Below are 24,514 nucleotides of genomic sequence, written 5' to 3' on the forward strand. Positions count from 1 at the left end.
TTTCTTTCTTGGCCTTTTGGTTAGGAGCAAAGTGTAGTATCTGTTCTGATATTGCACTTCACCTTTTCTGTCCTCGATCAGTAGAGGAGAAATCCTTCTAGACTGAAGTCATTTTTAATTTTGTTCCTATCCAGATTGACCCCTTTTTGGGGGGAGATGGATTTTTTCCACAGTAAAAACCGGTCTCGTGTCTAACTCTACCCTCGTGGGGAGGCAAGTAAATAGGAACACCATTTATTTCTTCATTGACACAGCTGTGACGTCACCCACGTGATTTAGAACATTATCTTGTTCCGTGCTCGACGTCTCTCACGCGATCGTTCTCATTCTCTTTTTTTAATAGTCATTTTTCTTTACCGGTGACGTCATTTCGGATGCATTTACATCCGTGCTATGTTACACAAAGAAGGTCAGAGGTTACATCGGACGAAACGTTGTGAGAATAACACTCGAGATGAGAACAATAGTCCGAAGAATATGATGTAATCTCAAACCTTCTTCAGGTATCTTGTTGATCTTGGAAATCTTTCTGTAAACCTCAGGAATATGCATGGAATTTTAAATGGAACAACTTTTTTTTGATCCACGGGTGGTAAAATGCTCTGCCTCTGTCAGCCATGACCAAGTAGAAGCCTTAAGCAATTTGCCTTCACTGAGAATTGAACTTTCAACTCCTAGAAAAGTTTCACATAGAACTGGATTTTACCTAGTATGTTATCAGTAGAGCTGTGACAACAGAATATTCTTTTCATTCTTTTGACTCTCGAGTATATATCCGACACAGACATACTTAATCAACCGATAACCACATCCGTCTATATAAAAACATATAAGATATTAACGGATATATACTCAAGAGTAAAAACAATGAAAAGAATATGCTGTTGTCACAGCCCTAGTTATCAGTTATGCCATGGATCCTTTCAGACAATACTTTGTGAGGATCTGATATGCATCGGCAGGAATACAGTTTAACTATGGGATCACCATTGACCCCATATTCTCATCTTGAGTGTTATTTTCACGTTTCAGTCAATGTAACCTACGACCTTCTTCATGTGACAGTATAATAAAGATGTTGACCATCTTTTTTTTTTTTTTTACACAGTGATCACCACTTATCAAGGCCCGGAAGCCACTCAGGGATAAGGGTTATTGCAAGTACATTACGTTAGTGTGGAGATTTGATGAAGTGTTTACTTAAGGGGGCGGTTCATTAGGAATTTGTTAACGTTGGACTTGAACACATCCAAGTTGTAGTCCAGTGGGAAGCAGGCAGACGGAACAGAGTTCCACAGGCGTGCAGTTCTAAGAAAGAAGCTTTGTTCATGGAATCCGTGTTTTGATTTAGGCACAGATATAGAGTGGGGGAAATTTTTCACAGTGGATTCAGCTAGACGGGTGTTTTTCGTGAAAGATTGGCGAGGGGGGACCAGAGATTGGAGTTCAGACGAGCACCTGCCATTGAAATAACGATCTACATACTTCATGATGGGACTGGATCAGAAAGAAGGTCTGGTGACAGGATTACCATTGTTCTCAATACTGGCTCATGTATATATGAAATACTTTGGAGAAATGCCAAAAAAATTTAAAAAAAAAAAAAAAAAAAGAAGCAAGATGATCAGTTTGAGGGAAACCCTCCACCGAAACAACTATCTGTAGTGCATGACATCAACTGCTTGAAATCTGGATCAAACACCTATGGACATCACCCGAAAACTCACTACAATTTGTATACCATATATGAAAGTTTTGTCAGAAAAATTTTTTTTAAATATGTAATCCATATGATATCAGAACAGTAATCCAGTGACTCCACTCTCCGAAAGCATCTTGTGCGAGTCAAGGATTTTTTTACTCTTACTAACTCCAAATAAGGCATATTACCACTTGGACATAAGCAGCTATTATTTGGGCCCGTGTCTACAGGAGCACTATATATGGAATTGAGAAGCTAGATGTATGTTTGTATTTGTTATATTGTTAAATGGTAATAAAAACGAAAGGAACACAGGACTTTTAGAAATAAACATGTATTCACATATATTACGGGCAAGGCGGGTTGAGCAATGTCATTCCTCAACTGTTGGGTGTTTTTGGCACACAACCTGCTTAGCCGCGCACCAAACTCTGACTGCCGGGCACCAGTACTTGTTACCGGAAGTGACGTCACCAGAGAAAGTGACGTCATGAGATAGTCCATTAATCCCATGGAGGGGCGTCTCCAACATTATTACATTTAAATCACAACATGTTATTACATTCAGTGAAGCAAGAAAAAGGGAGGGAATTCCAAATCATAACAGTTCGAAGGGAGAAACTATTAGAGTAGAAAGCTTGCCGGCACAATTTCTACAGTGAAGAGGTGGGATTTTGCTGCTTGTCAGGTTACTTGGGAGTATTTATGTTGAAAGTGCACAAGTGCTACGAGTTCATCAGAGAACATTCGATTAAAGTACTTGTAAAACTGGCACAGGGATGCGACACTGTGGCGATGAGACAGAGGTTGGAGCTTGGTTGACAGTGCAGGAGATTGGAGATTCTTTTTTGAACCCTGTCCAAGAGGAAGAGATTAATGGTTGATGCACAGGTCCATATGAGGCAACAATACTCAATCGTGGCTTTATTGCTGAATAAACAAGGCAGATTTGATGGAGAGGAGCAATAGGGAACTAATCTTGACATAAAATGTAAGATTATTCCGATAATAATCCCCACTGAAAGGGTCGCCAAAGAAAGAAAAGCAATGCTCTTCTATAAATAACAAATGAATATATCCCAGTGACTTCACCATTGGGTGTAGGTTGCCAGAAGTTTAAAACCATAAGGTTTTATAATAATAATAATAATAATAATAATAATAATAATAACAATAATAATAATAATAATAATAATAATAATAATAATAATAATGAAGCTTGGTTGCCAAAATTTTTTCTCCAGACATTATTTACTCCAGTGGAGATAACGTAGCTTGGTGTCAAGTGTGCAGAAGAAAAGCTCTCTGCCTGCTCCTAAAATCCCAAAGGGTCTGGATGTAATCCTATAATGATTCTGTCAAAATCGATATGTCCAGAAGTATGATTGCTCATTTTGTAACTAAACAGTCTTTTGAATTGAAAGCCATGTTTAATTTTAGAAAATTTTCTGATGGCTAGTTAATCTGTATAAGTCCTGAGATGGAAAATGAAGTTTTTGGTGGGTAGCTAATCTGTATAAGTCTTGAACTTTAAAAGTTTGCAGACGAAGATCTTTCTTGTATGGGCATGAAAAATTATGTGTGGAATTCTAAAAGATCCAGTATTTTTATGGAGCGATTCTGGTTTCTGATTGGTTGCTAGCAGAATGGTCCTCCATTTGATTGGTCAATTTCTATCGCTAATGTCTATAAATAGAACCTTCTAATTTTCTTTAATCATACTTTCTTCATTATACTTGTTGTAATTGTGAGGAAGAGTCTCTTTGCTGCTTCAGTTGCTTGGAGACGGGTAGAAAGTACTCGTCAAGAATTCGTTCTTGACACTCAGCCTGTCAGGTCTGGGGCTGGGAACCAGACCAGTATCTGTCAGACTGAGGTACGCCGCCTGGGTATCACCCAGGAGGTCCACCTTCTCAGGCCTTGCCACCTGGCTTTCGGGTAGAGCAAGTTTTTTTGTTTGTCGTCTGAGGTGCCCCGGCCAGGGAATCCCGGCAGGGAAGCTCAGGTAATTTTTGTAATTGCAAGAGTTCCCCTCCTTTAGGGGAGCTTGCTTGCTTCCCCACTTTCCGACCTTGTGTCACACATTGCTGAGGTGGGCAGCAATCAAATATCCACCCTCTAATGATATAAAAAAAAATATTGTAACAGAAAAGTGTCCCCATGTATCCTCAGCAATTCAGTTTAAATAAATGTTGTGTAGGGATATAGCAAAGGTTCTTCAAATCAACTAGGGGATTATGAAGTGACTGTGGTCAAGTGCTTAACGACACGAACTGATGACCTAAGTGTTCCAAGTTCCAATCCAATTCATAACCCACAAAAATCACTTTCACTTATTAACAATCTTCTCGTGGTTCCTCTGATAAGTACCCAGAGTCTTTCTAAAAAGAATTCTGACTAGAAAAATATCGGGGAAAACCAATGGCAACAATAGAATGTTTGGATTCATACGACACGATGCTCGTGACAAGGTGATAGACTGTGATAACAGAACTGGGCACCAAGTTCAAAATATCTGAAGAATTCTGGTCCCCTCTAACTTGACGATTAGTCTGGAATACGTTACCAGACAACAGTAGCACTCACCCAAGATGTAATATAGTTGCGGGCTCCGTCATTTAAATGTGTACGCATATTAATGACTCATGTACTGAGTAAATGTCGTGTTAGCATTTTAAGCGTGAGCATGACATCACAGAATGAAATGTACATACCCAGCCAGCCTGAATGATCGGCCCATCATCGGCCCATTACATAACCGACGATCAGCCGACAAACACTGTAATGGGCCGATGATGGGCCGATCATTCAGGCTGGCTGGGTATATATATACATCATGATTGATGGAAAATTGAGAAGGAAAGGAAAAGGGGAAAAAAGTGGATGATGATTCGAAAGGTATGCTCGATAAGTATGCAATTTCTCCTCCTCCAACCCCTTGGAAAGCAAGCCGGCCAACCTGTTGGTCTTAGAGAAGAATTATGGCAACACAACAGCGAAAAGTACTTCTTTTAAACTCCTCAGCCTAACGTTTACAGGAAACATCGTTATTTCCATGGCAGGTGGTCGTCTGAACTCCAATCTCTGGTCCCCCCTCGCGAATCTTTCACGAAAAACACCCGTCTAGCTGAATCCACTGTGAAAAATTCCCCCCACTCTATATCTGTGCCTAAATCAAAACGCGGATTCCATGAACAAAGCTTCTTTCTTAGAACTGCACGCCTGTGGAACTCTGTTCCGTCTGCCTGCTTCCCACCGGACTACAACTTGGATGTGTTCAAGTCCAACGTTAACAAATTCCTAATGAACCGCCCCCTTAAGTAAACACTTCATCAAATCTTCACATTAACGTAATGTACTTGCAATAACCCTTATCTCTGAGTGGCTTCCGGGCCTTGATAAGTGGTGATCACTGTGTAAAAAAAAAAAAAAAAAAAAAAAAAAAAAAACATGAGTTGGAACAGTTACATTGAGAGCATTGCCAGGACCGCTGCAAAGAAGGTAGGCTCTCTCTACTGTGCTAGAAAGCTACTAACACCCGAAAGTATCCTGTACGTCTATAAGGCCACTATTCGCCCATGTATGGAGTATTGTTGTCATATTTGGGCTGGTGCATCTGCTACTAGTCTCTCGCTCCTAGACAAGGTTCAAAAGAGAGTCGCCAACCTGATAGGGCCTGAACTGTCATCTTAGCTTCAGCCTCTGTCTCATCGACGAAATGTTGCATCTCTCTGCCTGTTCTACAAGTATTTTAATGTTGAATGCTCTGACGAACTGCAAGCATTTGTACCCCCCTCGACATAAATACCCTCGACAAACCTGACAAGCATCTAAATCCCACCCCTACACAGTAGAGATCCCTAGATGTAATAGAGCTTTCTACTCCAGTAGTTTCTTCCCCAGGACCGCTAGACTTTGGAATTCTCTTCCGAGTCCCTGCTTCCCTAACTGTACTGACATGCAGAAGTTCAAGTGTAACGTGAACAGACATCTTGCTACCCAACTCCTTACATAGTACCCCTGTAGCTGATGTCCCTGGTAGCATCCCCCTACATCAAAGTGGCAATATGCCTTGTTTGGGGTGAAAATTTAATAAAAAAATTTTTAAAAAAATAAAAAAAAGGACCTGAACTCCAAAAATTTGAAAAGGCTAAAAACTGACGGATTCAGGTTGTAAACGAATTGTGTGAAACTGGACGAAATAAATAAAAAAAAGTTTTCTTTTCTTTGCAAATCTCTACATACAACATGTTGGGTCCATTTTAAAGAAAGTAAAGCCTGGGAGGTTGGACCTCCTAGGACTATGCAGAATCATAGCCTGACAGAGGTGTTACACACAACGTTTGGGTTGATTTTAAAAGTAATAAAAATACTATAAAGGTGGGTTTAACTGGTTTCCTCCAAAGGAGAAAGTTTCATGGGAGTAAGTGGTTCTCAGTTGCTGTTAGGGGAGAAGACTGCGTTAGGATTTTGCAACGAGGTGGCGTAATTCTCCTACATACAGCACCTGGTATCCCCAAATTGTCACCCATCTAGTACTGACTTAACAGTGCTTAACATTGGTGATCTATAAGTACCTCCAATGCACGCCACAGGTTTAACCCCCCTACATGTAGCACGATGTAACTCTAATTTAATTTAATATATTATCATAACTTTTTTTTTTATCATTTTAAAGAAGAAGCGTCAAATAAACTGCTAATATTTTTTTTAAATTTTTACAGCATACGAAAATGCGCAACTAAAATCGTGTTTACATTATCGATGCTTCAAAACAAAATAGGTTTGTTTCAAACACTAAAACGATTTAAAATAAGTTAAAACACAAATGAACTTATCCAGGTAGGTAGAAAAGTAACTTATCTTGCCTTTGGTAACATTTATTTGTTGCATATTTTTTTTATGCCTTCTTTGTTCTGTTAGTAAGAGTAAAAAATACCATTCTTTCTTTTTTCCATCTTTCTCCAATACTAATATGAATAACTAGACTTTATAGCCCATTAAAAATGGGAAAAAGTTATGGCCCGTTGACTCAGAGTTAGTGCTTTATGCCAAATTCAGGATTGAATATGGTTAAATTTGTGCACATTTTTGCATGAAATACTAATCCCTATTAATCCCTAACTGTGCATCGAGTGGATACCATAATACTTAGTTTGCTGCACCTTAACATAGCATAAATCAAAATACTGATAGAAAGCAATTTATTGGGTAGATTTCTATCTGTATTTTGTTTATTTTATTGACGCTCTGAAGACGCTGTGCTCCTGTCCGCCATGATAATTGCCGGTTTAACTTACCAACTCGACATTGCTGGTTTTGCAAACCGAATAGAAGCTGTAAAATACGTTAAAACACGCAAATTTTATCCAGGTAAATAAAAGAGTAACTTATCTTGCCTTTGATAACATGTATTTGTTAATATATTAGTTTTTTTTTTTGTTTTTTTTTTACACTTGTTGGCTCCTCTGCTAAATACCCTAAAATTGATTTTAAACCATTGGGGATACTTTAAGTAAGGTAGTACATAGAGTAAATGTGGTATTCTGGTGACTGCTGAAATGAAAGTGTTGGGCAAATGATGAAAGAATAGAAGGGAACTTTGCTTGGACAAATGCGTCTAGTTCAGGTAGAAATGACTAACAATCCCTCCCCCATTTTCAACACTTTTGGTGGCCTTATGTTTAATCTGCATATATTTAAAAAAAAAAAAAAAAAAAAAAGGCGGACCTGAAGAACCTTGTCCCCACCTGCCTATATTTTTATTTAAATCTTTTCTTCAACTTTTTCAGCAGATTATAATCGAATGGACACTAGTCTACCAGATTATTTAAAAATGAAATGAAACAAAAGGTCAATATTCAAATATTTGTGGAGGGTGCTCAATGTCTAATGCAGTAAATCCAGTTCCAGTAAACCGATCTATTTTTGGACAATCAACGTTTTTAAAAGCAGTTTAGTCTTATTTTAAGATCATTTTCAAAAGCAAATTCAAAAAGTAGCTAAACTTATTTTAAAAAAGAGCTAAATGCGCGAAATTTGGCCTTAAAATATCGCGTGGTTCTAAAATGGGTGATCGATTTACTAGAAGGTTGCATTAGAAACTGAGCACCTTTTATAAATATTCAAATATTGACGTTTTTGATATTTTTTTGATAATCTGGTAGATTAATGTCCATTCGATAATAATTCGCTAAAAAAAATTTTTTAAGACAAAAAAAAAAAAAAAAAAAGCAGATGGGGGCACGATTCCTTAGGTTCACCAATCCTTCTCGCTGTGGGCAATTTTAATTTTGTTCCAATTCAGAATGCCCCCTTTTAGGCATTTGGATTTTCCTCACATTAAAAACCGACCTTGCGTCTCGCTTTGTCCTCGTGGGCAGGTGTGCAAATAGGGACAAACATAATTCGAGAACTGAGTTTGGTCGTTGTATGAGTTTAACCAAGACCGTCTTAAAAGACAAGGCCACGATTTAACAGAGGTATTCTCGTTGTATTAGTTTAACATAGGTATTCTCGATGCTATACTGCAGTAGTAGCGCTATCAGAAATCAGGGACTAAGAAAGAAAGTCAATAGAGTTAACTCCCTTGGATAACGCTCTCCTTTCTCTAAGGAACAGAATAAATGGCGAGAGGTAATATTAGTAATAATAAGACTGCCTCACTCGCAGCCTCTCTTTTTGCTTTAGTTGTTTACTTTTTTGTATAGTGGTCGTCGAGTTGCTAACATCTCCAAGGATGTGACGACCCAGTAAAAAAAAAAAGGATTGCTCCGACGAAAAGGCGTTCGTTTAACCCTTAACGAAGGACAGCGCCTTTCTATCAGAGTCGTTTATTCTCGCGTTATTTATTTCCCTTTTTCTTTTTTGATGGAAAAAAAGGAAGTCAAGAAGAACACATCTTTAGCTTCTTTCACTTCTCATAGCAGCTCAACAACAAACCGGGGATAATAATAATAATAGTCATAATGATAATGACGGTTGTTTGTTAAAAATAATCCCATTATTATTATTATTATTAGCTGATATTATTTACGTACACCCGGAAGTGGAATATCTGGAATCGATTACCCATTTTGGTTTCGCTTTTATTGAGGAAGTCCCGTGTCTAAATTTTGCTGTAATTGAATTCTTTTTTGGAAATGCGCGCAAGTTTCACTTGGGGATATATTATTTTCCGCGTCTCCATGTCCAGCCGTCAGTATCGGATCCACAATCTGCCGCATTCTTGTGTTCCAACTGCTGCTATTATAGCAGGAGAAGAAAGGCGACATATTCCCATTTAAATTGCCCCCCCCCCCCTCAACATACACATTATGAGGGACAAAGCTAGATATAATTAATCTGGAAAATCCAGGTCCCTAAAAAAAAAAAAAAAAAATAGCAGATGTCCTGTGGCTCCTGTGCTCTCTACCGCAAACAAAACCAAAACAAACAAAACACAAGCCACTTTGGTGATTTCTTGGACTGATGACAGAACGGATACTACACTTTGATCTGAAGGCCGGATAAAGGAGGCTTATTACTTTTTACCCACAAGGATTTTTCACACACACATTACTAGCGATCGTTTATTGCGAGGGAAAAACAAACAAAAAAAAACAAAAAAAAACAGGTGGTGTTCCCTGGAGTCTGAATGACAGCAAGTCTCCCCACATTTCCATTTCTTTCCAGCATTGCGTGAAATCATTTTTAGTTCTCGCAACAGCCGTTTACTGTTGAATTAATTTTTAGTATATAAAGAATGGAGAAAGAAAATGTGTTTATTGTATCTCTAGACTACATGATTTAAAATAAAAATAAAACAAGACCCTAATTTGTTTGTTTAAAATAACCAATTTTAAACAAGAAATTTACAATAATTTTTTTTTTATATTTCCGTCACATTTTGAGAAAGAAAATACTTTTAAAAACGGACATCTTATTCCTATAAATTTGTCAGCTACTTTTTATGCTTTTTGCGTAAAATTTGCATAGTTTTTTTTTTTTACCTTTAGTCTCCCCCTTCCCTAAGAATTTTTCTAAGATTATTTTTTGTTTGTTTGTTTTTTTTTTACTTCTACATACCCACCTCCAAGTAAAAACAAAAACAAAGCAAACATTATCACCCGACAGACAATACATGAAAAAAACAAAACATTACACCCATATAAAAAACAAACAAAATTTTATCTTTTCCATTAATCAAGATAGCTACTATCACAAAAAAAACGACTCTGGTTAAAACATATCAGTTTTCGTGTTGGCCACTCTAACCGGAACATGTCGACCCCCAGCGACCAAAGAGATACGGTGGACAAAGGCTCTCACTATCCGAAAAAGTACGTCTCTTCGACGAAAACCTCGACCCCGAAACAAGACATGGGATCCCGATCCAACGTAGCAACCACATCCGTAGTGACCACTTCGACATGGGAAGCGAGCGTCAGGGTGGCTAGTAGTACTGAAGAGGACCAACAGGGTGACTCCCAACTGCCCCCTTTGCTACCCGAGACTCGATCACGTTCGAGATCAGCTTCGTCCTCCCCGGGTCACCGACGACACGGGCCTCGACCCCTGTCCGTCCTCACTCGGACCACCACAAACATGTCGGTCGCGGACGGCCTCCTCCACCAAAACCCGGTCCTTAAGGAACACGAGCCCCTGACGACCCTTCTCGGTTTAATCCCCACCAAAGCACAAAAGGGGATGTTTACCGAATGTGAGTTACAGTTGACCTGCATCGCTGCCAGTGGAGACTACCTCGCCCTGGGCACGAACGTCGGACTTGTCTTCTTGTACAACCGGAAGAAACGATGTTTGGATAGATTACGATGTGATGTAAGTAATTTGTACAGTGTATATACATCGAATGCTAACATTTCTTGGTAAAGTCACTGAATCCACGTCGTGAGTTTATTGCGAGAATAAAAAAAATGGTACTTATGCACTTATGTTACCGTGCTGAAATAATGTTATTTAGAAAGCCATTCTTGACACGGAGAGAGAAGTGTGTTTTGTAATTATTTTGTACTTTCACCTAACAATTTAATTAAAAAGAAGATATAAAACTTGGGGTTTGTATTACTGTACACATAGATTCGAAAAAGTTGTCAAAAAACAAATATATAACAAATAAATGTTATCAAAGGAAAGAGAAGTTACTTTTCTACCAAACTGGATATATTTTTTGTGTTTTTATTCAGTGTAACATGTTTATTCAGCTCGAAAAGCATACAGTGTTTACTGATGTATTGGAAAATTCCAAATGGCGCGTGACTCTCTCTTTAACAGGGTAAGTTCGGGAAAAGGTGTTATAAATAATAAACTAGACAACATACTGTTAGAAGTTCGCTCAATATATGTTACCGTGACATAAGTTGACATATATTCGGTGGTTTTTAAATAGTATAGATTTGAAGGGTTTGTATTACTGTACAAATAGATTCGAAAAAGTTGTCAAAAAACAAATATATAACAAATAAATGTTATCAAAGGAAAGAGAAGTTACTTTTCTACCAAACTGGATATATTTTTTGTGTTTTTATTCAGTGTAACATGTTTATTTAGCTCGAAAAACATGCAGTGTTTACCGATGTATTGGAAAATTCAAAATGGCAGCCGACTCTCTCTCTCTCGGAGAGGGTACGTTTGGGAAAAGGTATTATAAATAATAAACTAGACAAAATACTGTTAGAAAACAACCGAATATATGTCAACTTATGTCACGGTAACATATATTGAGCGAATTTCTAACAGTATTTTGTCTAGTTTATTATTTATAATACCTTTTCCCAAACGTACCCTCTCCGAGAGAGCGTCGGCTGCCATTTTGAATTTTCCAATACATCGGTAAACACTGCATGTTTTTCAAGCTGAATAAACATGTTACACTGAATAAAAACACAAAAAATATATCCAGTTAGGTAGAAAAGTAACTTATCTTGCCTTTGATAACATTTATTTGTTCTATATTTGTTTTTTGACAACTTTTTCGAATCTATGTGTACAGTAATACAAACCCAAAACTTGAATTTAACTTGAAAATACTATTAAGAAATATATATATATATATAGCACGGTAACTTAAGTGCATAAATACCGACAAAAAAAATTTAAAAAAAAACAACTATGTAGGTATACACCTGAAGAATCTTGCCCCCACTCTCTATTTTTTTGTTTATTTATTGGGGGGGGGGGCAGATTATTATCAAATGGACACTAGTCTACCAGATTATCAAAAAAAAAATTAATAAATAAATGCTTAAAAAGTCAATATTTAAATATTTGTAGAGGTGCTCAGTACTTATTTTAGAAACAACTTCATGTTTTCATGCCAACTTTCGCGAATTTAGCCTTTTTAAAGTAGTTTAGTCTTTTTTAAGATTTTTTAAAAGCTAAATTTAAAAAAAAAATGCTAAACTACTGTAAAAAAAAGTCTAAATTCGCGAAATTTAGCCTGTTGCATTAGAAAATAAGCACCTCCTACAAATATTTAAATATTGACTTTTTTGGGTATTTTTTTACGACCTGACCCAGCGTAGTATAAACACCCCCGAACCACCCCATGTTAAGAACGGCTTCGGAATAAACACCCCCTCAACTTCCCCGTGTTAAGAACGGCTTTCGAGGCTGGAGGAGGGTCTTTATTCTGAAAGCCATTCTTAATATGGGGAGGTTGGGGTGTCTATAATACGCTGGGGCACGTCGTAAAAAAAAATACCAAAAATCCACTTAATTTGATTAAGTTTTATTTTTTATTTTTTGTACTTATGCATTTATTGATCCGTGCTGAAATAATAACGCTATTATTTAAAAATCTATTCTTAACATGGAGAGGGGAGGGTGTTTTGTACCTATTCTGTACTTTAACCTTATAATTGAATAAAAAAAAACACATCATAAAACTTTAATTAAACTTGAAAATACGATTTTAAAAAATAGCGCGGATCAGTAAGTGCATTAGCACCTTTTTTTTTTTTTTAGAAAGGAAAATCAAATTTTAATGAGATCGATCGTATCCCGCCATCTTACCTATTTCGCGGACGAAGAGGGGGGCACCAAAGGAGATAACTCCACTAGTCCACTCCAAACTCCACTACTCACCGCTTTATAAGTTAGTAAAAATTTGACGAGATTATCTTGAACTTGGCATAAAAAACCTAGATATTTTAATTTTCTTTTTTTCACTTATTTTACAGAATTTCTATTCTTTTTTAATCCCTTTTTCATTTTGGCCTTTGTTAACTTTTTTTTCGTTTAAAAGCAGACTAACTATTCTCAGCTAGTCGTCCAAATTTAAACGTGTGGAAAACACGTAAGCTGGGAATAGTAGTCCGAAAAATGAGAAATCGTCCGAAAACACGCAAGATAAGAACAGTTGTCCGAATGAAAACGTGAGCAATAACATTAGTCGTCCGAATCGAATCGTAAGATGAGAACAATAGTCCGAAATTAAACTGAGAATCTTGTGTAGTCACGGGTTAATCACTGCAAAGTACGGGAAATATTTTATAATTTGCCTGATGCCAAAATTTGGTATTATTATACAAACACCGTGACAGCGTTAGGGTTAGGGTTTAGGGTTAGGGTTAATTCGCTGTCACGGTGTTTGTATAAATTTACCCAAAATTTTGTTCTTGTAAATTTATTCCTTACTGTGACATTGACTGACATATATTCGGTAAGTTTCTGACAGTATTTTGTATAATCTTTTAGTTTGGGCTCATTTTCCCAAACTTAACGTATTTCACTAGCGAGCTCGCCGCCATTTAAACACTGCATGTTTTTTGGACCAATTAAACATTTTACATAAAATAAAAACACTGAAAACTTATCCAGTCAGGTAGAAAAATAACTTATCCTGATAACATTTATTTGTTATATATTTGTGTTTGGCAACTTTTTCGAATCTGTACAGCAAAATAAACCACTTAATCGTTTAACTTAATTTTTGGACAGTTTTATTACTGAGACATGAAAATTCAGTAAATACCATTAGTGTCATTTGAAATTCAGTATTTCAATTGTCGAATTTCTCTACAGTAACGATATATAATGTCTTGCAGGCCAGCTTCAGTTTTGCTGCCTCGGTTGTCTCCCCTGTGGCCTGACCAGGCCACAAATATATATAAAATGAAAATTATGGAACTATATTCCAATGTGATGGAGAGATGAAAAAGCAACAAACCAAAATTATAAAGTTAATGATTTGTTCAGTTTTCATCTCTCCATATATATATGTACTAGCAAGGAGACCCGACGTTGCCCGGGATTGGGTGATATCAACAAATGTTTCACACTCCCATATTTTTGCCCTCCATGCTTCCGCTCAGTCTTGAAAGACAAAGGACACCTCTTAGGGGCAGTAGTGCATGTAATTGTGAGGCAAGGGTTGCTCAATCTCAACCACACCTCTCCTGAATCGGCACTGTTTGAGTTAAGTGGCAAGGAGAAGACCAGGACGACTGCAAACAATGCCGAGATAAGTGGAGAGCACATACAGCACCTGAAAGTCGCAAATGGTCACCCATTTAGTACTGATCAGATTCAACGTTGCTTAACTTTGGTGATCCAGTGGGAACCGGTTTGTCAACGTGATGATGATGCCGTATGCAATATTTTTATTGTCATTGAAATCGGTGAACGCGCCCATTTTTCAATCAAATCGATTGCTTGCTCTAGTTGGGGACCCATTGTGGTGTACGACAAAGAAACTTCATATTCCTCCTCGCAGTGACGTAGTCCACAATACATTGTAGTATACATTGCACTGTAGAGAATCTACTGTTTATTTTATAAAATTATTTTTTATATATAACTAGCGGGGGTACCCGGTGTTGCCCGGGTGTTTGTAGGTGTGTGTGTTTTTTTTTTGGGGTGGGTGGGGTACATCCAAACCCTATATTAAACTTTTAAAAAATCGGGGGTGGGGGGAAACAACGAACATGATGTAAAAAGAGAAAGTAAAATAAAAAAAATTTTAGTAGGTAGGTAGGATCGAACCCGGTACGTTGTGGCAAAAAACTTGATAAGTTACCGCTCGCCCACGAAAGTAAAGTAACTGAAACAAATTTCATTTTAACGTTTTAAACGCACAACGCTAATGTTGTAAATTGAGTAGAATTCGAATATTTATGGGGACGCCTCAACAAGAACTTGCTTGTTTACATTGGATTTGAAGGTTACTATGTTGTATTTAACTGGGAAGCAGGCCAATGGAACAATATTTCTTTCACGATAAACGGCGTCTAGCTGAAACCACTGTCAAAAATTTTCCCTACTCTTTATCTGTGCCTAAATCAAAACGTAGATTCCATGAACAAAGTTTCTTTCTTAGAATTGCACGCCTGTGGAACTCGCTTGCCTGTTTCCCTCCTGACTTCAACATGGATGTCTTCAAGTCCAACATAAACAAATTCCTGATGAACCGCCCCTCCCCCTAAGTAATGACACTTTATCAAATCTCCAATACTAATGAATACTGCAACACTATCCCATTGATTACTGTACACAAAATAACATTTATCCCCGAGTGGCTTCTGGGCCTTGATAAGTGGTGACCTTCATGTAAAAAAAAAAAAAGTAGGCAGTTCTAGAAAAGAAGCTTTGTTCATGGAATCTGCATTTAGGTTGGGGATAGATAGATAAAGTGGGAGAAATCATATATAATGGTTGTAGCTAGTCGGGTGTTTCTTGTGAAAGTTTGCCAGGGGGGGGGGGGGAAGAGCGTAGATTGGAATTAAGTTAAGCACTTGCCATAAAAACAGTAATAGAGCAGAGACAGGCTTGCAACATCTCTTCTGTCAGAAAGAGGTTGCAGAGAAGAGAAAAGGACATCACCTACTAGGTTTCGAAGCCGGTTTTGAACTCTATCAAGGCTGGATAGGCTGCACTGAGCAGCTCCTGCCCAGATGTGGCAGCAGTACTCCGTTTTAGGGCGTACCAAGCTAATAAAACTAAATCTCTTTCCTTTAACAATTACAAGAAACCTTCTAAACCACCGATTGTCATGACAAATAATATTCTACCTGAAAACTCCTCATTCAAACTCCTCACACAGGCAACATGAATTGGAAGAAAGACATAGAAGACATTGACAAGGTTTCTGCAAAGAAGCTGGGCTCTCCCTACCGTGCTAGGAAACTACTCACACATAACAGTATCCCTGCATCTCTTTAAAACCACCATTTATCCATGGATGGAGTATTGTTGCCACATCTATGTTTGTGCATTTACTAATAGTTTTTCCATTCTTAGACAGTCCAAAAAAGAATCTCCAATCTAACCAAGCTCCAACCTTTGTCCAATCCCTGCAATGTTGCATCCCTGTGTTTTGTTTTACAAGTACTCTAATGAAATGTGCTCTGATGAACTCCTTGCATTTGTTTCGCTTTGACTAAGCTGACAAGCAGCAAAATCCCACCCCTTCACTGTTTAAGTCTAGATGTCGGGAAAGCATTCTATTCTAATTGTTTCTTCCCTTGAACTGGTAGATTTTGGAATTCTTTCCCTATTTCTTGCTTCCCTGACCGTATTGGATGAAGGTTACTAGCTTTTTCTTGGAAGTCGTATATCTCCAACATCCTGATAGCTTAGGCTTATATCTTTAAGTTCAATTGGACTACAGGTAATTTGTGCTTAGATAGACTTAAGTAGTGGAATGTAGAGTGCAATGTTGCCGCTTCTAATTAGCATCCGTTCCAAATTAGTATTTGAGTAGAAAGGCACGCTAGTGGTCCATGTCCACATTTCTTACCTCGGGTGATGAATACAAAATCTGTTAGCAAGATCATATCGAGCCATCAGGCGAGAAAGACTACTCTTACACTTTTCTGGCTCATTAGTGCCGCTTACCTTGCCTATCATGGTAAAAGAGATGGTATTCCAATCTCCCATGAAACCTATGCACTTTGGATCTGTGATGACTGGCTTCAAACTTTGAAAAAAGGGAGATCCTCTCTTTTGTGCAGTGTTGGGCGCTGAACCAAACTGAAAATCTTATATGACAGTATTGGTCACTACCAATTTGTTTTCTGGATCACTACAGACAACATTGACTGCCGCAGTCTCCCATTAAAGCTATGCACTTTACATCCATGATGCTGTGCTTTGAAACTAGGATAAATGGCTTCAAACTTTGAAAAAAGAGGACATCTTCTTTCTCAAACAGTGTTTAGCACGAGCTGCAATAAAACTCCATTTTTTTTTTTTTTTTTTTTTTTTTTTTTTTTTTTTTACACAGTGATCACCACTTATCAAGGCCGGGAAGCCACTCAGGGATAAGGGTTATTGCAAGTACATTACATTAGTGTGGAGATTTGATGAAGTGTTTACTTAAGGGGGCGGTTCATTAGGAATTTGTTAACATTGGACTTGAACACATCCAAGTTGTAGTCCGGTGGGAAGCAGACAGACGGAACAGAGTTCCACAGGCGTGCAGTTCTAAGAAAGAAGCTTTGTTCATGGAATCCGTGTTTTGGTTTAGGCACAGATATAGAGTGGGGGAAATTTTTCACAGTGTATTCAGCTAGACTGGTGTTTTTCGTGAAAGATTGGCGAGGGGGGACCAGAGATTGGAGTTCAGACGAGCACCTGCCATGGAAATAACGATAATTCTTGGCAATATTGGCTACTACCAGTCTATCTCCTGGATTTCTACAAACAACATTATCACAGACAGGGTGCATTTCCCAAGCAAGGAGATTCCTTTTCTTTCAGGATTTCCATATGCTAAGAAGACATTAATTAAAGTGTTGGGTTAGTACTTGATGATCTCCAGAGGAAATGAAACATGTCGCATCGATTACTGTTTCATCCACACATAGGAACAAGAGATCTCTCTGAAGATAAATCCCTTGGTTTGATGATCTTGTACCTCACTCATTCAGACTAGTCAAGTAAAGAACCATAGATTTAGCTTAAACAGTGCCAACTTAATTCCAAAATTTGCCGAGGAAAGGGTGTTGAGATTCAGTGTAGCCAATTTTTTTTTTTTTTTTTTTTTTCATCTTTTTCTTCTAGGAGGTGGGACATCCAACCAGATGTCTGACATTTACCCCAATTTTATTGAATTCAATCAAGAGATCTCTTTAGGATACTAGTGCAACCGTTTGTATCTCACTTGCGCTTGCTTCACTGGGTATACTTGCTAAGTACTTTTTAAAATTCTTTTTCATAAGTTCAGTTGCTCCTATTATGATTGGTAGGTGCTAATGCACTTACTGATCCACGCTATTTTTTTTTAAATCATATTTTCAAGTTTAATTAAAGTTTTGTGATATGTTTTTTTTGTTTTTTTTTTATTCAATTGTACCTATTTACAATGCCTCCCCACGGGGCAGAGTTAGACACCAGGGTCATTTTTTAACGTGGAGAAAAGGTACAAAAATAAAAATTGTCTCAGTCGTGAAGGATTTCTCCTCCACCGAGAAATGGAAGTGCCGCATCTGAAGAACAGATACTACACTTTGATCTTGGCCAAAAGGCCAAATTTTATCCAGTTGTAAGGTTAAAGTACAGAATAGATACAAAACACTCTCCCCTCCCCATGTTAAGAATGGCTTTTTAAATAATAACGTTATTTCAGCACAGATCAATAAGTGCATGAGTACCGATTGGTATAATTGAAACCGCTTAGTTTCCAATTTCGTTTCATATCTTATATAAGTCCTTGATATTTTGTTAGCTCTTCCTTCTCAGCTCTGTTAAGCCCTGCATCATTGGGTACACTTACCTTTATTATGATCGCCTTTTTTATTCGCTCTGTCCCAAATCACTATACCTGGTTTAACAGCTGCATTTTCTAGATAATTACCAGTAGGGATTACGTAGTCATAGTGAATGGTGTAGTTGTCATTCTCAACTGTTCGCTCGGGTATATGTTCCCAGGGTTTCTTACTTCACTCAACTTTTAGCTTCTTATATATCTTCCCACAAAGGTATTTGCAAACTCCATTATGGCAATCTGTATAATAGCCATGTCCAAGTATCCTGGTTGCTGTGTATGTTATTGCTGACCTCCAGGGGAAAGGTTCTTTTTAGAATTAATGTTTGATACTGATCTGCAATGAAACTCAAAATATTGGCAATATTAGCCACTACCAGCCCATCTCCTGGATCACTACGGACAACATGGATAAAAGATAATCTGTGCTGAAAAAGAATCTACCAACTTTGTGAATGTGTCTTGGGTAGTTTTGTACGGTACAATCACATTGTCACACCGGTTCTCGCCAAATCACCAAAGTTAAGCAACGTTGAGCCTGGCCAGTACCAGAAGGGTGACCGTTTGGGAAAGCTTAGCGCTGTATGTACCTTCTGGGAAGGTTGGATGTAGGGGCCAGCACTCTTGCTCCGAAAAAAGAACCCCTATGGCCTATGCCCCTCCAGGGGCTCGAGGCTATCGGTGGATCTTAGGTAGTTTCTCTCCCTAATGGGAAAAATAGTGTAAAAAGAAAGATAAAAAAAAAGAACGCTCTGCCGGTCATTAACAATGTATTAACAGGTATTTGTCTTACCATTGTGAGTCCTGTCTAGACATTATAATAGATTAAAACAACATTAACAAAAACAAAACAAACAAAAAAACAAAAGAACAAAAGAGAGATCGGTAGCAAAAACGAACAAAAAAAAACTAAATTAAAATACGGAAACCAAAATAAAAGTAAGCTCATTTCCCAGACACCTGGCTGATACAAATAGTAAGTAATAAAGAGTAGAAAGAAGTTATAGTTGTTCAATGTTTTGTTGTTATGAATGACTTAAAATTGTTTTTGATTGAAACCAGATGACTTGCTTTTGGAGCCAGTCAGTCTGATATATCATTAGCCAAGAGCAACCACTGACCAATTCTTCATGTGGTGCCGGAAAATGCAACATTGCAGAAAAAAAAAAAAAAATCTAAAAAGTGAAAACTTGTTCATTTTTATATGTGTATATATATATATATATTGATGACATCAAAGGAGATGCAATGTTTACCTGATATAAGCAATGGTAAACTTCAATCTATATATATATAAAAGCGAAAATGTGTGTATGTATGTTCGCTTTTTATGTATGTCCAAGAAAGGCTTTTATCAGAGAAGTGGTCAGTCGCCTCGCAACTTAAAACTTTTTATATCACATAGATATCATAATATCTCCGAGTTAACAACGGAGCTCGCCTGTCTATTTAATTTGCTCGACTTCGGGAAGATAAATATTCAACATTTGTCGCTCGCCGCATGTGGATTAGGTTTTTTCCTATAATAAAAGCGACACTAATTCTGGCGGTATTTTCCGGCTATCACCGGAAATGTCCGAAAGTAATCAGCTTTGATCACCGTGGAAATATTTTTCTTATATCAAACAATTGCTATTCAATTTGGACCCCACCAACATCTTGGGGGGTGGGGGAAGCGTTCCTGCAGTAAATGAAATACTATCCCGCAATCAAAGGTGACCTCATTAAGTCATTAAAATGTGCACCTGCCAAATCTAAGTAATTAAATAAATTCAAACGTGTTTCCGTTAGTATCTCGCGGTGGCCCAGTGGGGTTAACCTCGCACGTTTATTTTTCACACTTTAATTTCCAACTTCGCCTCAAGGGTTCGGGTTCGGGTTCGATCCTCATACTCACCTACCAAAACTTTTTTTATTTTTACCCCCCCCCCCGGAGTTTTGATTTACCCAAAACCACACACACCTCCAAACACCCGGGCAACGCCAGGTACCCCCCCGCTAGTCTAATATGAATACCAGTATATATATATTAATGAAATCAAAGGGATGTAGTGTTTACCTGATATACACAATGGTAAACTCCATTCTCTAAAGAATTATTACGAGGGGTGTGCAATAAGTAATGCCCCTGACCCACCTCCAGTTATCTGATCTAGTTGAAATTTTGCATGTGCAATGATGTATATCTCTATGGGTTATGTGGCAAATTACAGTTGAGCATTAATTGTGGTTTCTGTTTTACAAGTGTTTGAACCGAGTCGGGTGTGATGAAATGGAGCCTGTTGAATGTCGAGCAGTGATCCAGTTTTTGTATTTGAAAGGACGCACACCACAGGAGACTTTTGATGAAATGAAAGAAACTTATGGTGATAATGCCCCATCATATAACCTTGTAAAATGCTGGCATTGTGAATTCAAACATAGTCGGAAGTCTGTGGAAACAGCTCCCAGACCTGGCCGCCCCCTCCCCTTCTGCCATTGATGAGACATCTGTCCGTCAAGTTGAGGCTGCCATTTTGGAAGATCAGCGCATTACTATTCGCCAAATAGCCCAAGATGTCAAGATTAATACAGGGTCTGTGAAAACTATCATTAGTGACCATTTGCATATGCATAAGGTGTCTGCCAAATGGATTCCCAGGTTGCTCACATCATTCCAGAAGTGAGAATGTGTCGAGTGCTCAAGGATGAATTTGGAGATGTGCCAAGAAGATGAGTAAAAGTTTTTCAAAAGACTGATTACACAGGATGAAATCTGGGTCCCTTACTATGATCCAGAGACCAAAGCGCAGTCAATGCAGTGGAAGCACTTGGACTCACCACCTCCAAAGAAGGAAGGGTAAGCCCTCCACTGGCAAGATCATGCTCACAGTCTTCTGGGACCAGGACGAAGTAGTGATGACAGATTTCCTGGCAAAGGGTACCACAATTACAGGAGCCTATTATGCTTCACTTTTGAGGAAATTAAGGGAAGCTATCAAAATCAAGAGGCGGGACAAGATCAGCAAAGGTACCCTCCTCCTGCAGGACAACGCTCCGGTCCACAACTCGCATGTCGCCAGATCAGAAGCACGGGCGTATGGTTATGAAATCCTTCCCCATCCTCCCTATTCTCCTGACATTGCACCCTCTGACTTTCACCTCTTCCCAGCCATGAAGTTGTTTTTGGAAGGATAGCGTTTCCCAGATGATGCAGCCTTGATTTCTGAAGTCACGTTGTGGTTGGAGGACCAACCTGGGGTGTTCTACAAAAACGGTCTCCAGAGCTGCATCAAACGATGGGAGAAATGCATAACTCTGGGTGGTTCCTATGTAGAGAAAGACTAATAATTGTGCCAAGTTTCGTTGCCCTACTGCTATGGGAAGTGGGTCTGGGGCATTACTTATTGCACGCCCCTCGTATTGCATTTCAGATCAAGAGAATTTTCATGCTAGCTGAAATATTATGCGCAGCTTGTTTTTATTTTTTTTACATATCCAACATTTTTTCACTTCTTTTCTTGACAATTTATAACTACAATAAATTGCAGTTTCACTAAATGCCATAAATAGCAAATTCTAGCATTGCTACAAATATAATTTGCTGATTTTTTTATGTCCTCGGCTGAGAAGAATAACAAGAATAGCATTCTTTGAAACTTCGCGGAATAAGGTCTTTGTAAAGTGTTTTTTGGAATATTTAGTCGAACAATAAATTTTGATTGTAAAGTTCAACTTACAGTTTTAATTTTCTTTCTCATATATATATATATATATATATATATATATATATATATGTATAAAGAATACAAAAAGTATAAAAGCTAATAACTTTTCTTTATTCATTTTCCATTGGTGACGTGCAGAAATACAAAATAATATTGTGAAAAAAAATTTTAAAACTCTTTTTACAAGTACGTATTTTCGACCGATCCTTCAGCCTTCATCAGTGTAGTGAAAGTGATGAGCATACACGGGGAGGAAAAGGAGAAGGGAAGGGGTATAGCCAATGAGAAGGTGCCACGTCAGTCTTAAATACATATACATATAAGTATACACATATAAATTAAAGATTAAACAGTAAATAAACATAAAGAAATGCACCTTTATATGTAGATATTTTAATACCAACCAAATAAAAATGCTCAACACACACAATAGTTTTTTGAGTATTCAGTAGAACAATAAATGTGATTGTAAATTTCAACTTAGTTTTTATTTCTTTATTTATATATATATATATATATATATATATATATATATATATATATATATATATCTATAAAAGTGAACGTGTCTGTCTGTCTGTCTGTGTACATTTCCCTACGCAATAACTCTGTCAATTTTTAGTCTATAGACTCGAAATTTGAAATACCGGGTACTGAGATTTGGGAAAATCGATGTGACGGGTGTCAGCCAGAAATTTGGCTGTTAAGGGGTCAAATTTCAACGATTTGACCTTTAAGAACTCTACCAAACTCCTCCGACAATTTTGGGTCTAGACACTTGAAATTTTAGATATAGGTTCCTTGAACCTGGATCTAACTTAATAAAGTGATTTGAGCCCGAAACTATAAATTTTAAGGGGTCATAATAGGGGTCAAAGTTTTAAAAAATTAACCATTTTTTTTGTTTTTTTGCTTTTTTTGCACAGCATACACCTCCAAACACCCGAGCAACGCCGGGCACCCCTGCTAGTATATATATATATATATATATATACATAATATACTAACATTTCAGCCTGGCATTGCCCGGGTGTTTGGGGGTGTATGTTGAGCAAAAAAAAAAAAAACGGTCAATTTTTTTAATTTTGACCTCTATTATGACCCCTTAACATTTATTTTTTGGGGGCTCAAATCAAGTTATTAAGTTAAATCCATGTCGAAGGAACGTATATCTAAAATTTAAAGTGTTTAGACCCAAAATTGGCGGAGGAGTTTAGTAGAGTTCTCAACGGTCAAATCGTTGAACTTTGACCCCTTAACAACCAAATTTCTGGCTGAAAACCGATCACAGATTTTCCCAAATCTCAGTACCCTGTATATCAAATTTCGAGTCTGTAGACTGAAAATTGACAGCGTTATTGCGTAGGAAAATGTACACACACACACACACACGTTCACTTTTATAGATATATAGATAGATACATAAATATATATGGAAACAATTTTGTGTTTACTATAAACTTTTTACGCAAATATTATGCAAGTATAAATCATGTAGAATATCTGCATGAATATAATTACACGTAATAGTAAATTAAAGATGATCATCCCATAAGAAAACCGAAAAAAATCTAATAGGGAATTAATTAAAATGAATGTTTAAAATAATATGCAAATTAGCTAGATCTTTTGCTAGTGAATGCAATTCCACAACCCATATATAAGAAAATTGTATTTTCTTTTATAATAAATAGAAAAGAGGGGGGGTTTTAATATGAATATCAATACACACAAAAGAAAAACGAATTTATAGGAGTATATATATATATATATATATATATATATATATACTAGCAGGGAAATCCAACGTTGTCAGGGATTGAATGAGTATCAACAAATTTTCCACCTCCTACTTTGTCATCAAAATCTGTGAAATCGCCCCCCTTTTTTTTTCTTTTTTTTTTTTTTTTTTTTTTAAAATCAAATCGATTCATTACCTGCTCTAGTTGAGAACCCACTGTGGTATAACGGAAGGAAGCTTCACATGCCTCCTCACAGTAACTTAGTCCACAATATATTGTAGTCTATATTGCACTGTAGAGAATCTACTGTTGATTCTATAAAATTATTTGTAAATAATTGTTTCACTTGAAGTTTAAAATGCAAAAGTAAAGTATCATGATTCATTTGTGATCGAAAAAGAAAACATTTATTTCAGACACGTCCCTGTCTTATAAAAGAATCTACGGTTGATTTTATAGGCTGGGCCTTTCTGCTTGTCCGGTGATAAAACTTCTCAATTGCAGCTGTGATGTTAGGTTGTATAAAAGTGTTACGTTTTGTCACGATCAGACTTCCTTCTTGTATCGATATTTTGATTATCGATAATCAAAATATCGATTGGAGGCATTCCGATACAAAACCTATGTAAGAACACTCCCAGACACATCAAGTACCTTC

The 24,514-nt window shown here is 37.4% G+C and overlaps 1 protein-coding gene and 1 non-coding gene across 2 annotated transcripts in view; both read left to right on the forward strand.

The window, feature by feature from the left end:
• LOC145256645 (U2 spliceosomal RNA) lies at positions 1 to 195 on the forward strand. The gene has a single exon (XR_013864008.1). It is a non-coding gene; the product is annotated as a U2 spliceosomal RNA (small nuclear RNA).
• Positions 196 to 8,324: 8,129 nt separating this feature from the next.
• LOC145256251 (tectonin beta-propeller repeat-containing protein 2-like) overlaps positions 8,325 to 24,514 on the forward strand; it is a 168,058-nt gene continuing 151,868 nt past the window's right edge. The window contains exon 1 of the mRNA XM_080114907.1: positions 8,325 to 10,522. Coding sequence (XP_079971033.1) covers positions 9,965 to 10,522 — 558 coding nt within the window. The 5' untranslated portion in view covers positions 8,325 to 9,964. The remainder of the gene's footprint in view (positions 10,523 to 24,514) is intronic.

The sequence above is a fragment of the Euprymna scolopes genome, chromosome 32, assembly GCF_053919585.1.
Source record: "Euprymna scolopes isolate OS-2025 chromosome 32, ASM5391958v1, whole genome shotgun sequence".
In the NCBI taxonomy this organism is placed as follows: Eukaryota; Metazoa; Mollusca; class Cephalopoda; order Sepiida; family Sepiolidae; genus Euprymna; species Euprymna scolopes.